At 36.8% G+C, this 17,393-nt stretch overlaps 1 protein-coding gene across 2 annotated transcripts in view; it reads right to left on the bottom strand.

Annotated features, from left to right (window-relative positions):
• Positions 1 to 273: 273 nt before the first annotated feature.
• Positions 274 to 17,393, bottom strand: part of slit1b (slit homolog 1b (Drosophila)) — a 54,498-nt gene continuing 37,378 nt past the window's right edge. For both annotated transcript variants that reach the window (XM_056260557.1, XM_056260558.1), the window contains exons 23-37: positions 16,445 to 16,516; positions 16,122 to 16,193; positions 15,889 to 15,960; positions 14,237 to 14,400; positions 14,038 to 14,162; positions 11,094 to 11,188; positions 10,878 to 11,017; positions 10,673 to 10,769; positions 7,342 to 7,479; positions 5,934 to 6,156; positions 4,549 to 4,679; positions 4,314 to 4,468; positions 3,942 to 4,242; positions 632 to 831; positions 274 to 556 (exon numbers count right to left, since the gene is read on the bottom strand). In XM_056260557.1, the coding sequence (XP_056116532.1) occupies positions 312 to 556; positions 632 to 831; positions 3,942 to 4,242; positions 4,314 to 4,468; positions 4,549 to 4,679; positions 5,934 to 6,156; positions 7,342 to 7,479; positions 10,673 to 10,769; positions 10,878 to 11,017; positions 11,094 to 11,188; positions 14,038 to 14,162; positions 14,237 to 14,400; positions 15,889 to 15,960; positions 16,122 to 16,193; positions 16,445 to 16,516 (2,230 nt within the window). In that variant the 3' untranslated portion in view covers positions 274 to 311. The remainder of the gene's footprint in view (positions 557 to 631; positions 832 to 3,941; positions 4,243 to 4,313; positions 4,469 to 4,548; positions 4,680 to 5,933; positions 6,157 to 7,341; positions 7,480 to 10,672; positions 10,770 to 10,877; positions 11,018 to 11,093; positions 11,189 to 14,037; positions 14,163 to 14,236; positions 14,401 to 15,888; positions 15,961 to 16,121; positions 16,194 to 16,444; positions 16,517 to 17,393) is intronic.

The raw sequence follows: 17,393 nt of genomic DNA, 5'->3' as shown, positions 1-17,393 counted from the left end.
TATATGGAAATTAAAAACGGTATATATTACAATCAAAATGAATGTTAAACAAATATTTTACAATTATATTAAATACTATAAATCCTGTATGACATGCTGTTTGTTAAACTGTATTCTTAATCCAATTGTTAGATTTTTACTTTCAATAATTCTGACAGCACAACTCAGAAGAAAATACCCATAATTCATCATTCACATGCAAGGGTTATATTTTCTTACACAGATGTTATGCTCAATGGTACACAGAGACAAATGGCCGCTATTTTCTCCCCCCCGCCCAACGTCTTCCGTCTGTCTCTAATCTTTAATGACTACACACACTTTCCACAGCTGCATTCGACTGTCTTTTCCACATCCTGTGAGAAGGAACTGCCATCGTCGCACTGGAAGCTGTAGCGTCTGCGTCGTAGCCTGGAGCCGCCACAGCAGAAGCCCGTCTCCGGCCCGCACCCGCCGCTACACTCCACCCAGGACAGCGGCTGCGTGCTCCGGCACTGGACCTCGCCGCGCCGAACCCGGTGGAAGTCCCGCACGGACTCGCCTTGGCAAGGAGCCACTGGAAGCAAAGGGCATATTCAATCAATGTCATTAATGATAATGGTTTGTTTTGTAAATGAGCGGCGTAATTTACCGATTTCACACAACTGGCCGCTGTAACCGCTGTCGCAAACGCACTGCGCCTGCCCCGTCTGTGACACCTCGCAGGAGCCGTGTTGGCATGAGAGTGCGGCACACGCGTGCTGTTGACTGCACAGCGGGCCGAGGAAACCGTCCACACACTCGCAGCGATACGACTGCAGGTCCACCGGGACACAGGTGCCGTGAACACACCTAACAGGAGGGGAGAGAAGCGAGTTAGCATGCTTACAAACTGCATACGAGGGAAAGTGGTACCAATGGATTCATGTCATATTAAAGGGATAGTTCACCCCAAAATGAAAACTCTGTCAGTAATTACTCTCCCTCATGTTGTTCAACCCCGTAAGACTTTCATTCATCTTCGGAACTCAAATTAAGATATGTTTGATTAAATCTGAGAGCTGGATCACTCCTCCATAGCCTTCTAAGGGATCGAAACTTGCCGGCCCAAAAGTTATTAAAGACATCGTTAAAATAGTCCGAGTGACTACAGTGGCTCAACCTTAAGTTCATCAAGCGACGAGAATACTTTTTGTGCGCAAAAAACAAACAAAAATAACGACTTTATTCAACTAATCATTCCTTCTCTGTGGGCCTCGAGTGAGTTCACGTAGTGTAACAGCGCAACGCTTCTGTGTTGTACGTCACACACATCACACACATCACAAGCGTCGGCCAATAGTGAGCCTACGTGTGACATACAACCAGTGTTGTGCCTGAACGTATTCAATGAACAATAGTTCATGAACTCGTTCATGTTTTGGGCGTACGTGAACTGAACCTGCTGTATTACTGCCTGATGAACGTTACTGTGAACGCGTTGATTCTGGCGTCTGTGAACGCACGCTCTCTCAGTTTAACTTCGCTCAATTGGGTGCCAGATTTCTATAGAGCCTCCCGGCGAAACCCCGGCTAAAACACACGTTAACAGGCCTTAATATGTAGCGAAAAAAACACCCAATCTGGCAACACCAGCCACCAGTGTCGCACCGCCGCATGCGTCATCAAGACAAGAAGCAGCATGAGGTCGACAAAGCAGCGAGCGAGGAGGCGTCGTGTGATCATTTAAACGAGTTTTATGACAAGCTCGCTGAGGATGGGAAAAATCGTACATTTCTGTGCAAACTTTGCCCATCGATAAAATTGCTGTCTGTGGTTCAATATGGGCTGTGGCAATAATCATAATTAAAAAAAAGAAGCTCACAGCAACATATGAAAAAAAAAAAACTATGAACTAGTTCATTTTTTGAAGTATGAACTAGTTCATTTTAAAATTTGTGAACTGAACATTGAACTAGTTCATGTAGAAAATGAACTTTCCCAACACTGCGAACAACACAGAAGCACTGCGCAGTTTCACTACCTGAAATCTCACGGCCCACAGAGAAGGAAATGAATAGTTGAATAAAGTCATTATTTTTGTTTGTTTTTTGCGCACAAAAAGTATTCTCGTCACTTGATAAACTTAAGGTTGAGCCACTGTAGTCACTCGGACTATTTTAACGATGTTTTTAACTTTTCTGGGCCGGCAAGTTTCGATAAAATATCTTAATTTGTGTTCCGAGGATGAAGGAAAGTCTTACGGGGTTGGAACAACATGAGGGAGAGCAATTACTGACAGAATTTTCATTTTGGGGGGAACTATCCCTTTAATGGATTATTTTACCGAAGGTATTTTTTTTTACATTTCTGTAGCTCAAACAGTTTGAAAACGCCTCTTTTTCTCTCCATTTTGGCCGTCCATCCACACCGAGACAGCGTTTTGGTCAACGAAAACGAAGCTCTCCGAAGTGGATAGCACACATACATCACGGAGAAATCTATTGGATGCACGTGTTTACATCTGGAAGACGTAGTGTTTGCTCAATACGACGTATACTGTCAGATGTCAAATAGACGTTTAGAAAATGTCCTTTAGATGTTTATGATTTAGAATGCATGCGAAACTGACGTCTATCAGATGTTAGTAAAGACCAGATGCTTTCCAGATGAGGTGATCTTTAACAGACATCTTGCAGACGTACTGTACGTGTTCTATTTGAAGACGCATTTATCGTGTTGTAGTGTGGACTGTGAAAATGGAGGCTTTCGAGAGTGTTGCTAAGTCAGCGGTTTTCTCTCTGTGTGTTAATATTTACCCCTGTACCCCTGTAACAACCTAAAAACACCCCCCAAACATACAAATTCCACGGAAAAGCATAATATTTAAAATAAAAAATATAGTTTTACATATTTGATATAAAATATTTTTGCTTAAATTTTCTTTAAACATGTTTGATATTATATAATAATTACACACTACCGTTCAAAAGTTTGGGGTCGGTACGATTTTAAATACTTTTAAAAGAATTCTCTTCTGCTAACCATGGCTGCGCTTATTTGATTAAAAATACAACAAAAATCAGTTATAGTATTAAATATTATTCCAGTGTAAATCAGCTGTTTTCTGTGTGAATATATAGTAAAGTGTAATTTATTCCTGTGATCAAAGCTGAATTTTCAGCATCACCAGTGTCAGTGTCTTCAGTGTCAAATGATCCTTCACAAATCAGTATAATATGAGGATTTGATGCTCAAGAAACATTTATTATTATTATCAATGTTGAAACAGTTGTTGGTCTGTCAGTTGTACAGTTTTTTTTTTTTTTTTTAGGATTCTTTGATGAATAGGAAGTTCAAAAGAACAGCATTTGTTTGAAATAGAATCTTTTGTAACATTATACATGTCTTTACTGTCCTTGATAAATAAAAGTATTGATTTCTTTCCTCCAAAAAATACAAATAAAATTCTCACTGACCCCAAACTTTTGAACGGTAGTGTATATATATATTTAGTGCTGGGCAACGATTAATCGCATCCAAAATAAAAGTTTGTGTTTACATAATATATGTGTGTGTACTGTGTATCATTATTTTGTATATATAAATACACACACATGCATGTATATATTTAAGATTTTTTATTTATTTATATATAAAATATTTATATATAATATAAATTATGTATAAATATATATATATATATACATGCAAATATTTGTGCATGCATGTGTGTGTATTTATATATACACAATACTTATACACAGTACACACACATATATTATGTAAACACAAACTTTTATTTTGGATGCGATTAATCGTTGGCCAGCACTAAATATATAATTTAATATTATATTAGTATATTTAAAGAATATATTTTATATTAGGCTTCCACATTAAATAACCTTGACCGCTAATTGGCAGTATAACATGATTTCCTCAGTTTGATGTGAAACAGGCACTGAAGGCGCACGAGTACTGACTTGTTCTTCTGGCAGGGGTTGGTGGCGGCCGCCAACAGGACCCGGTCGCACTGTGGGCCGCCCCATCCCGGCTGACAGTGGCACACGGGCCCGACGCCAGAGTCCGGCTCACACACGCCGTTCCCACAGCGCAGATCCTGACAGGCCGCGCACCCCGGCACCACTCCGGGCTTCATCTGCGTGTGTGTGAAGTCCTGCAGCTCGTTGTTAATGTACAGGTTACGAATGCAGCCTTGAAAACTGGATCCGTTGAGAGGCGGCCACTGGTTAAAAGACAGCGACTGCGCATTTTCAGGCATACCTGATGCGAAAGAAACATGCATTTAGAGATAGCATAGGACCAGCATGCATGGGTATGGGTGAAGATCTTACCCCCTACGTATAGTGGGGCGTCTCTGGTGAGGGGCTGGACGTGTCCCAAGCTGTCCAGAGTAGTAGGAAGCCCTCCGTCAACTGAAAGATTGACCATCCGGTCATAAGTGACCAATTCAACGGTATGAAACTGCCCGTCATTCACTATTTCAGAGCTGTGGAAACAGGCAAATGAGGCTGTGAGTTACAACAGAGATGTTTTTATATTAAAACACAAGCTTGGTATTTATTGCACCTGTAAATGGTGCTGCCCGACTGACTTCCAGCATCATAGGTGACTTTGACATGTCCCTCGTGTAACTGTACAGCGATGTGGTCATTGACGCCGTTGTAGAGAAGAATCCCGTTGTCCTCGGCTGTGGAGACCTGAGAGAGAGTTGTGTGAGTGTCAGCGCAATAAACACCAACGTTTGACACCAAATGCACCATTTTTGTTTTAAATATTCTAAGTGCACTACCATTTGTAAGCTTACGGTTTAACATTTTTAAAAATATGTTTTTAACAGGCCGCGTTTATTTGAAATGCAGTAAAAACGGTAATATTGTGAAATATTATTACAATTAAAATATAACCGTTTTCTATGTGAATATTTAGTAAAGTGTAATTTATTCCTGTGATCAAAGCTGAATTTTCAGCATCATAACTCCAGTCTTCAGTGTCACATGATCCTTCAGAAATCACTCTAATATGATGATCTGATGCTCAAGAAACATTTCTGATTATTAGCAAATTTTTGTGAAAATAAAGAAAAAAATGGCAGGATTCTTTGATTATTATCAAATTGAAAAGACCATTGTTAATTTGAAATAGAAATCTTTTGTAACATTAAAAATATCTTATATACTTTATGTCTTTACTGTCACTTTTGATCAATCTAATGCATCTTTGATGAATACAAATAGAAATGTATTTTTTTTTAATCCTATTGACCCCAAACTTTTGAATGGTAGTGTATGTTCATAAATGCATACACACACACACATGATTGATACACATTTGTGATGCAACATGGAGTTCTAGAAAAACTTTCTAGATCACCTGAGATACTGTAAATTTACTATTTGCAATTTTAATTTATTTACATATTTATTTGCATATAGATTTATTTACATATATTTGCAATATGTATTTGTGTGTGTGTGTGTGTGTATATATATATATATATATATATATATTTATTAAATATTTATTTGTCTGCATCTATTTGCTATATTTATTTCTTTACATATATATTATTAAATATTTATTTCTTTACATATTTATTTGCCATATTTATTTGTTTGCATCTTTTTGCTATATTTATTTCTTTACATATATATTATTAAATATTTAATTATTTGCATGTATTTGCAATATTGTTTATTGATTTCTTTATAGACGTGTCATGTCATTTACACAGTATCACAACTGCTGGAAACACATGACACGAGAATTGTTAATTCATGCACAGCCAACACAATAGATGCTGTCGTCATGACAACAGCAAAGTTTAAGATGCAGGGCAAGAAAGGTGGTCTGAGATATTCATTTAGTCATTAATTCCTGCCACAAGAATAGCACATTCATTTATTTTCACAAGTATGGAATGATCTGTGTTGTGTAATGGCGGTTAGCTGTACCTGTAGAGTGATGTTGGTCTGAGGCCAGTTTTTGACGTCGCTGAGCAGCAGGTATGAATCTCTGTCGATGAAGTTAACGCTGAGGAGCTTCTCACAGCGCGGGCCCCCGAATCCAGAGAGACACTGACACACTGCAGTACCGTCACTCTCCACACAGGGGGCGCCGTTCTCACAGAGCAACAGCTCACAGCCGGAGGGGGGAGATGCCTCGCATAACCGACCGCTGCAACCAAACACTCAGTGTTCACTTTATGTTCATACTGGTTTCATACAGTTTTGAAAACTTTATACCATTTTGAGACAAGGTTTCACTTAAATACTCTAAAAACGTCATTTGGTGTAACCATCAAGTAAAAAGTAATAGCAGATTTTACTGAATACACGTATTAAAATGTAATCATTTATGTTGGAAAGGTTTTTGCATATATTTTTCAATGTAATGGACCAAATGCATGGGTTTATTTTTCCCTTTTTTAAAGATATTTTGCATGAAAAGCACTTTCTTGTTAATATATCATGTTTTTGGTCTACCCAGTTTTTAATCAGGACAGATTTTGAAGGACTTATTTTGATTGACCCAATTTTTATCACAAGTACATTTTAAAAATCTTGTATACAATAGAGTTGTATATTCATCATTCTCAGTCTTTTTTCAGTTGAATTTGATCAAATGTTTGTATTTATTGTATTGTTTTTAGAATCAGTCTGTGAAGCTGTTATGGCAATACATTTAAATCCAACCAACGAGTCACACCTCATGACATTATACAACATGAATTAATCTTACTTGTCATAAAAACAGCAAATTATCAGATATTTAAGTTTTATTCCTTGCATGTTTCTGATTGTTGGTCATACCACATGACTTTGATTGTGTGTAGACTGTTTTAATATATATATATATATATATATATATATATATATATATATACTTTTTTTTTTAACAAATTAGAAATAATATTAGAAGATTATAACAAACTACTTAAGGTTTTCTTCAAGAATTGTGTTCTTTATTATGTTATCAGGACAGTTGCACCAGTCGACGTTTTTTGCTCCCCAAAAAATATTTAAAAAAATGTAATATAGAATCCTGCAGTAATGTGGATAACATTTGTAGCATTCTTTTATATTATATAATTTTTTATATTATTTTATAAAACGCCTATTGAATATTTTTATATGAAATATGTAAATATAAATATAATATATTTTGTTCTATGTTATATAAAAATATAAAACATGTTATCTATAAAAAAATAATTAACCTATATTTTTATATTAAAACATTTGAAAGTTTTTATATTATATATTTTGTATTAGTCTTTCATATGAAGTAACCAGGGCAATTAAATGAACCTGGTTATAAGATCATTTCCATCATTATCCAGTACATCAGGTGTTGACTCACCTGTAACCTTGTGGACAGACGCATGTGTATCCCGCCACATGATCCACACACCGCGCCCCGTTCTGGCAGTAATGCCCCTCGCATTCGTTAAAATCTATACTGCAGTCATCACCCACAAAACCAGGCGGACAGATGCATCTAAACACACAAACACACACTGTTTCATTAAAGGTAATTTATTTCATTTGAATGACCTTAAAATTATGCTTTTCAGCTGAAAGAACTATTCACACCAAAAGCAAATATTTGCTAAACAGGATTTTGAATAGAAATGACACATTCCTATGGAGCTATTCAAATGGGGGAGGAAAATGAAAATTAATTGGGTGAAAGAAAGGGTTTTTTCATATCATAAGATGATTTTGTTTTTTTCATCAAAATCATTTTCTCACTTTAAAAAGTTGTTTAGTATGCTGTTTATTCAAAAGCGTGGGGTCAGTAAGTTTATTTAATTAAAAAAAAATCAAATTCATCAAGGATGCATTAAATTGATCAAAACTGACAGTAAAGCCATTAATAATGTTACAAAAGATTTCTATTTTAAATAAACGCTGTTCCTATTAACCCATAAAAGCATACCTCGGGTCTTTAGTGACCCAGGACGTTATTCACTACCCTCCTCATCATTCCTTTTTTTAAGTTAGACATCAACCTTCTTAGTATTCCACAATCAATTCATTATAAACAATATAACAAGAAAAAAAATGATAAAAGAATTATAAAAAAATTGTACAGGGTCACTAACGACCCGTGGCGTGTAACAGTGAAAGTATATATTTTCTGCACAACAATAATTGAATCTTTGAAGACTGAATAAGTGCAATTCATCTTTATTCCACAAGGTGGCAATGGCTGATACGCAATGATGAACGTCTGGGTTACTAATGTAACCCCCATTCCCTAAAGGCGTGAAAAGAGACGTTAAGTCAGATAAAAACTGACGTATGGGGATCTCACATTAGAGCCCAATCACCTTGGAGTGTAACAAAACAAGCTAATGGACATTGGCAAGTGAGATTTGCATCGCGAACCATGCCCAGCTAAGCGGGTATATAAGGGAAGTGCGGTACGCTCGCTCAGTTAAGTTTTTCGTAGAGGAGCAGAGACGGTGTGTCCTGGCCGTTCAGCGATGGCACAGAAATTGTGGCGATGGGAAGTAACGTCTCCTTTCCCTCCTTCAGGGAACGCGGGTTACATTAGTGACTCTAGACGTTCCCTATCAGTCAGTCACGTTAGACGTTATGTCAGACGTGAACTGACGAATTGGGATCCCTAATGAAGCGCCACAATTGCTGGTCCCTTCAGAGTCCCACGTAAGCTTCCTAATAATTCCCCCCCCCCCCCCCCCCCCCCCCCCCCCCCCCTCCCCCCCTCCCCTCCTTGGTTGGGGCAGAGAAAGGACAGGGCTTTAACGCAGAGAAGGTATCAATCTATAAGACTATTTGGATTACACTGGGAAAGCGTGCCTACTTCCAAATGGAAAGGGACGCTACATAGGCCAAGGGACGCTACGCTCTGCCTGTAGGAAGGTAACGTGGGAATTACACATATGGCCTGACCAATAGACCATATTGGTCCCTGTGTTAGATCCAGCCCAGCTAGGGTGAAGTCAATACCGAGCAGAGACGGCAGGGAAAGACATGGAAAGGTAATCGCCTATAGGGAAGCTGTACAGTCACCTAGTCTAGCACAAAGGCTGACCTTCTGGGCACACACACGAGTGTTAGACCTAGCATCGGATGCCTCTGTAGCATCTGACTGCAGAGGGTGCTGGAGGAACCTGCGAGAGTTAGCTCTTTTCCCAGTTGACCCGAAGTCCAAGATGGCTGAGGCGCCTTAGTCCCTGTGTTCGCACAACTGCTCCCACGAGTGGGCCAGGATGAACTGTGTCGCTTAAGAGGCCGGTCTGGGAGATAGGGGAGTAGAGAAAACGATATTTGTCCGTCTTCCTCATATCTGCCAGGTTCAGTCAGAGATTGTGTTCCTGGACCAGAAGAGTGGACATCGTCTGTCCAAGGAACCGTCGCTGTGCACAGTTCCTGCATCAACCCAGGGTCAGAACTGCCCTCGTGCAGCTCTTTGAGTGCCTTGACCTGATAGACTTACAGGAGGGCCATGGTGTGCAAGGCAGAGGCAGCCTGTCGCTCTGAAAGCCTTGCCCGTAAGCAGAGACGCAAACTTACAGGCCTTGGATGGGAGACGTGGATTACCCTGCTAGGCGGCAACGCTTTGTGGACACCTGGTGCGCCGTCACACCAGCCCTCTCTGGAGAACTTCTTCCGGGTTTATAGATCACTCGTACCAAAGATTGCAGAGCAGAACCGACGAAATGCTCGGCTCCGAAGCGAAAGCTCAACTGAGCGAGTGCATCGCACTTCCCTTATATATCCGCTTTGCGATGCAAATCTCGCTTGCCAGTGTCTATTGGCTCGCTTTGTTAAACTCCAAGGTGACTGGGTTCTCAGGCAAGATCCCAATTCGTCAGTTCATGTCTGACGTAACGTTGAACGTGACTGACTGATAGGGAAGTGACATTTCACTCATAGTTACCGCAGGCAGAAAACAAAAGAAACAGAAGTATCATCAGCAAAACTTGAAATGGCGCAGTGATTTACCTCAGAGCAAGTCCTCAACGCAATAAAAAATTAGTCACTTGCTGGTGGATCTGGTGAAGAAGCTGTCAGCAATCAAAATATTGATTTTGAAGATGCTGATAATGACAGTTTTGAGAATATGTTTGAGATGGTGAATATGAGCCAGATGCTGAATGTACTGGGGAGAAGAGCTCTGACGAGGACAGTGATGATGGTATAAACATCTGCTCAAACTGAACCCTTCCCAGCTCCAATTGTTCCTCTAATTTCAGGAGAGTTTTATATTATCGCGACAGGTAGAGATCCATCCGTGTTAGATATAGATCCGGGTCGCTAAAGACCTGAATATGTAATAATGATTGGTAAAACATTTCACAATATATTCACAAGGAAACAGTTATTTTAAATTGTAAAATTATTTCGCAATATTACTATTTTTATGCAGCCTTGGTGAGCAAAAAATAATACAGACCCGGAAGTGCATGATTTTTTATTATATATATATTATTAATTTATAGATGGTTTTTATAATATAAATTTTTATCATGTTTTTCCCAGCTGTCTGCAACCACATCAGAATTGGGTCGCAACCCAGAATTGGGAAGCAACCATCTTTGGGTTGCAACCCAAGGTGATAACGTGTAATATTCCTCACCATATTCACAATAACAATAAAGACGTCTTAATGGCCTGGCCAATAAAAATCAGCTAAACGCCGCAGCACAACTAGCACTTACTTCGGTCCTGTGACGGTCGGTATACAAGTAGAGCCGCGATGACAGGGATTCTGGCCAGGATAACACAGATCTTCCTCATACTCTTCACACTTTGGCCCTGTAATGCACATTCACACTTTTCTAACCAATCCAATCACATTCTATCTACAAGGACAATCTGTCCATATGAATCATTGGGTCAGTATAAATCAATATCAGCATGTACCTGAGAAGGGGTGCGGACAGGCGCAGGTGTAGTTGCCCACTCCGTCCACACAGATGGTGCCATTTTCACACTTGTTATCCACACAATCGTCAACATCCACCTCACAGAACTGACCGTCGTATCCCAGAGGACACATGCAACTAGACAGACGTGCAAAAGTCAACTTCATGTTTCTTGTTTTGATCGTCTTGGGAATAACAAGGTGTGTGTTCTCACCTGAAGCCTTTTCTAGCCTCTTCGCTATAACAGGTGCCTCCATTTACACATGGATTGCCTTCACAAGCGCTGACAGAAACCTCACAGTTTTTACCCTATAAATACCAACATGCAGCAGACAGACTTTTCAAGGAATGTTCTTTTTAACGCTCTTTAACATCCAATGCAATTAAACACATGTAGAATCCGTGGCATGTTGTAAATTTCTGCAGAAAATAATTCCTACTTTAAAAAGAAAATGTTTTTGCAATAATATGCTTTCAATGGAAGTCTATAGGGCACGGCATTCATATGGGGCATTTTGTGGTGCTTATATTCTATAGAAATGTGTGCCGTTTCAGATGTTTAATTGATTTGAGAAGTCTAACCCTCCTTTTAGCAGTCGGACTGCTCTTCTTGGCGGATGAACTTCTGGATGTGTGTTTCAGTAGTAATCCTGTGAGTGGGTTAACTGGCTTTATGTGGTCTAAATTAGAGTGTGTAGTTATTGTTAACTAAAATTGTTAAAAAAAAATGTAATTCATTGAAATAAGGCTGAAATAAAATATAAATACTAGTTTACTACTAACTTTTTGGATTTTTTTACCCCATAAATTTAAATAAAACTGAAATAAAATAAATATAATTAAATATTAGATGGAAAAAAAAACGTTAGAAAATTGACGCCTCACTATTGGCCGACGCTGGTCACATGACACATGCGTGTGATGCTGACGCAGCAGCTGACCAATAGTGAGGCAGGAAGTGCTGCACTATTAACACTATGTCAACAGTGTAGGAGTTTGTTTGTGGCGCTCGGTGACTGGCGTCTGTCTAATGGTCCTTGCACACTTAGTCCGAAATTGTCGTCCGAAATCTTTGCACGTTAAAAAATAAATACGCCCTCACGTTGTGTCGATCACGTTTACACACTGCCTCCGAAACTTTCGTCCGTCATAAAAAAATTCGGATCGGGTTTGATTTTCTGCATTTTTTGCATTTGTAGCAAGCATTTGAAGAGTTTGGTTCCAAAACGCGATAAACGCCATTTTAAAAAAAAAATTAGTTACTGCAAAAATCAGTATTGTATCTGGTTGGTATTGAAAAGTCAATGTTTAATTTGAAGTAAAATGCGATATCCGCCGTGTAAGGCCTGCTAATTCGATCCAAGGGCGGCATTCAAATTAGCGGTGAAGGTCACATGCGCGTTCCGTCTCTTCCAATGGCAAAGGGATTTATAATTAAATGCAATACTTTTTATCTAATGTATTAACTCGTTTCATCTGACTCCATAGAATGAAAGTGTTTTAATGATATCTGTGCATCATTAAGTATACGTTAATGTTTGACTATTCGTTTTAACTCCAATGAAAATAAAGTCAAAGTCTGTTAGAATAATCAAATATAACAATTTATTATGTCAGGTAAATGTATTTTAACAATTCCATAATCAATTGAAAGATAATCAATGCAAATCATCAAATGTTTTAGGATTAGAGAAATAGATGCGAACCCAACATGAACTACATGAGCTAAACCTCACGGGCTGATCTGAAATACAGAAAAAGCCACGACTCCTTGCTGCATTCCATTAAATAGCCAGAACTTCTTTTCAATGGTAATTTGCATTCAGGTTACACCTTATTTGGGGGTAGGGGAGAAAGACCATTTGTCCACCTTTCTTTGTGTGCCAGTTTCTCTAAACTTCTAAAAAACCTTATTACCTTTTGTTTTACTTATTTGGAATGAGACATTTGTACCACTCATTCCTGAGACATTTCAAATGATACCAAACATAATACTCAATGATAATCATTCACATCAAACCATACATATATTCTTATGTGAGTTTCAGGTGATCTGTATGAAGGGGAAGGAGTGGGGGATGAGGGGAAGAAATGTAGATTAGGATGATTCAGAGGTGAGACCTTTGTCTCCGGGGAAGAGGGGGGAAGCCAAATGTTAATTTGCCAAGGTCCTTTGTCTCAATAGACCATGTGGTCAGATATTGTCTCTTCAACAAGTTTTGTGGTCAGATATTTTCTCTTCAACAAGTTTTACGGTCTTACAGCCGTGTTATTCTGTCATGTTTTCTCCCTTACTTTCCAAACCGCGACAAACGCCAGTCTCCCTTCTCTGCAGAATGCGATATATCCGCTCTCAACCAATCACAACGCACCATTCCACGCAATGTAAACAGTAACGGCAGCGCCTTAAATACACCCGGCTTCCTAGTTTTTCTTATCTATTTTGTACTTTTCGATCAACAAACTAACAAAAAAATGAATAATTTTGACGGCATTGATGAACCTGTGGTTGTTTCTGCGGTGGGTAAGAAACGCAAGGCATCGAAATCGAATCATTTACGTGAGGAGATTAAGAAGATGAGGCACTCGGGAGGAGGAAAAATGTTTTCAATCTTCTTTACAGTTCTTAATAAAAATATTATAAACTTACGTTGTTGTGTATTTTCAACAGTTTCAATATGAAAAGAAAAACTTTTATATTGATTCAATGGATTAATTGCATTTTGAATTTTTTTTTAAATGGATTTATTGCATTTTGGGGGAAAAAATAATCCGTTTTTATAATAAATCTTTGAAAATCAAAACCTGGATTTTAACTTTTTTTGTTATTATGACCTACAAATGCTATGTGAAAGTTTTTGAAACAGAAAATAGTGGTTTTCATCTTTCCACTTTCTTGGTAAAGAAAACACATTTTTACTCAAATTAATCTAAATGGATTTATTGCGTTTTGGAACCAAACTCTTTATTTTGAGAGGAGTTTTAACAATTCAGAGCCATTGAATGCCGAAAAGGAAAAAACGCATGCGAAAATTTCGAGACCTTTTATTTGGGGACGAGTTTAAATGATTGTGTTTACTGATAGTATATCAGGTATATTGTCGATGCATTGAGGCTGGAATATGTAGCAGCACTTCTCAGTAATGTATGATCAGGACCTTGTAACCCTGCGGACAGCTGCACTTGTACTGGTGCACGGGGTCGTCGTGGCACCGGCCTTGATTCTGGCAGGGGTTTGAAGAACACGGGCTGCATTTCCCAGACACAGACGGATCCACGGGACCTGAGGAAGATCACACCTCTCAAGCGCCATCCTGAAGGGAAATGTTCTTTCTTTCTCTGATGTTTTTCACCCACCTGTGCATTGGAAGGTATTGCCTGGTGTTGTGAGCAGTAGTTTTCCCTCCATACCCCGCGGCCCGGCACAACGGGCGATGCCGGGTTCCTTGTACCCGCTTTTCACCCAATCAGAAAGCCACCGCAGCCGACAGTCACAGTACAGCGGGTTTGCGCCAATGGCCCTTGAGAAATTGAATCGCAGAAAACACATATGGACGTAAAGTGCAAAACAAATGAAGTGTTGGACATGGTGAGTATTTGTTTGACAGTAAATTCATGCATTCGTATCTTATCCAAAATGCAAATTTAGACATATTGGCAGTTGTAAAATGTCCATTTATTTATACTTTTCCGTATTATTCATTTAAAAAAAAAAAAAAAAAAAAAAAAAAAAAAATTATTGTCCATTTTAAATAATGTCTAAAATGTCTTAAACTTTTATTTTTATTTTATTTTATATTTTTTAAAGTTTTTAAAGTTTTTTTTTTTTTTTTTTGCTTTATTACATTTAGGTAAACACTTACAATTTCCAAATAAAATTATTACTTATGGAAACATAAAAAATTTAATAATAATATTTGGAAATTGAAATAAACCTAAAATAAAAATAAAAATATTAGAATAAAAAAAATAAAAAAACATTGGCAACAACCTGAAGAGAATTACTAAAAATTACTAAAACTGAAATAAAAATTAATTTGAGCTATATTGAAATAAATAAAAAAACTGACAAATAATTTTAAACTTAATTTTAATATGTCTATTTTTTATTTAATTTTTTTACTTTATTACATTTATCTAAAGCACTTAGAATTTCCAAATAAAAATAAAATAATTACTTGTGGGAAACATTAAAAAAAATAATAATAATACATTTCGGTAATTGAAATAATGCTAAAATAAATAACATAAAACCGTAAAAGGCAAAAAAGCATTGGCAACTAACTGAAATAAATTACTAAAAATTACTTAAATAAAAATGTTTTAAATGAAAAAAAAAATATATATATTGAGCCATTTACTTCCTTCCTGAATGAATCAGCCGTTTGAACGAATCGAATGACTCAATGACTAACTCATTAAGACATTTACTGCACCTACTGGCAGTTTTAGTTTCTTTTTTAGTGTCATTTCATTTCAAAATAATTTCAGCTGCAATACACGGTCTGTTAATATATATATAAATACCAATTCAGATGCAGCTTCTGAAAAATAATGTGTAATAAATTCTATGTTGAATCAAATATCTAAAGCTACGTTTTGTAAAGTCTATTTGATGCTTTTTTCATTTAAGACAATAATGACTTTAAATGATCTTTTGGGGGTAATTCTCAGCCAAATTTGATGTGCGATTAATTAAACTAATTAATCGGCACATCATGTAATTAATTAGATACAAAATTTGAATCACTTGACAGCCCTAATATGTTCGATGAAGATTTAAACTTAAAATTATAAGTAGTGCCTTGGCAACTAACTGAAATAAAAGACTAAAGATTACTAAAACTAAAACTGAAAGTTATATAAAAATGAAAAGAAATGACAAAAGCACATAATAAATTATTAAACTTTGCCATATACCTTTAAGTGTGGCCGAGAAGCGCTTGTGTTTGCGTGTGCGTGTGTGTGTGTGTGTGTGTGTGTGCAGAGACCAAACAGGTGTGACTCACAGGTGTGATAGAGATGCAGCATCTCTGAAGATTTCGTGGTGTAATTCAGAAATATTGTTGCCATGGAGAGATCTGCAACAAAAAAAAGAAGAAGGAAAACAGTGAGGAGAAAACATGTGGGTTGAGGTGAGGTCAAACGATTATTTCTATATGTCTGTAAAAGCACAGTGCTTTCACAATCATAAAAACAAGAATTTCTGTAAGATAATAGAAGTGTTTCCAGAGGAACTCACAGCAGTCGAAGAGAGGACAGTCCTTTAAACACAAGAGGAGGGATACAGCGCAGGGCGTTATAACTCAAGATGCTGTACATCAACACAACACAAGCCAGATGATTATAGAAACACATTCACAGTCAGCAGCAGTCAAGTGTGTGTGTGTGTGTGTGTGTGTGTGTGTGTGTGTGTGTGTGTGTGTGTGTGTGTGTGTGTGTGTGTGTGTGTGTGTGTGTGTGTGTGTGTGTGTGTGTGTGTGTGTGTGTGTGTGTGTGTGTGTGTGTGTGTGTGTGTGTGTGTGTGTGTGTGTGTGTGTGTGTGTGTGTGTGTTTCAGGCTCACAGTGTGGTCAGCTGGCTCATGTTGGAGAAGGACGAGTTGGACAAGGAACTGATTTTATTGTTGCTCAGGTCACTGAAATAAAGCACAAAGGTATTTTACATGTACTGTCATTAAGTGAAACATTATAATAATAATAATTTCCAGTTTTATTTCTTGTTCTTATTAATGTGTTGTTTATTTAATCCTTTTCTTGTATTCTTATCAAATGAAACATTACACAATAATAATTACAATAGAATGTTATTATTATTCATGTATATAATACTACATTATATTGCAATATTATATTATTAATTATTATAACAGCAAGAATAATAATAATTACTATTAATAAAGTGAATTTAAAATTTTATATTCTACTATTATTTATACAATAATAGATGATTTTTTCACTATATTTTTTATTTAGTTTTAATGTCAATATTATTTTTATTAGTATTCATTTTATAATGTGTCATTATTTGTACTCTCATCAAGTGAAACATTTAATAATAATACTATTATTATTATTTTAGTTGTTGTTGTTGTTATTATTGTATACAATAATATTGTAATATTATATTATTAGTGTAATATATATATTACATAATATAAAATTGTAATATTCTCACATTCATTTGATATGATATCACAACAAAAATAACAATAATTATTATTAGTAGTAGTAATAAATCAATGTACCGGTATATAGTATTATATAATACAGTAAGAGTATATGATAAATTATAAAATAATAATAATGTCTTATCAAAGAATGAATATATCTCAACAAGTGCATTGTAATACAATAATAATAATATTGTTATTATCAATGTTGATTTATATATTATTCAATAATATAATATTGAAATTTTATAACAACAATAATACTAATAGTGAATATGCACCATCATTTAATTTAAATGACATAACTTTATCATTTGCTTAAGTACTAACTGCACAATAGCAA

Source organism: Rhinichthys klamathensis, unplaced genomic scaffold (assembly GCF_029890125.1).
Source record: "Rhinichthys klamathensis goyatoka isolate OS25496 unplaced genomic scaffold, OSU_Roscu_1.1 h1tg000009l_1, whole genome shotgun sequence".
NCBI lineage: Eukaryota > Metazoa > Chordata > Actinopteri > Cypriniformes > Leuciscidae > Rhinichthys > Rhinichthys klamathensis.
This window is presented reverse-complemented; position numbering and strand designations above follow the sequence as displayed.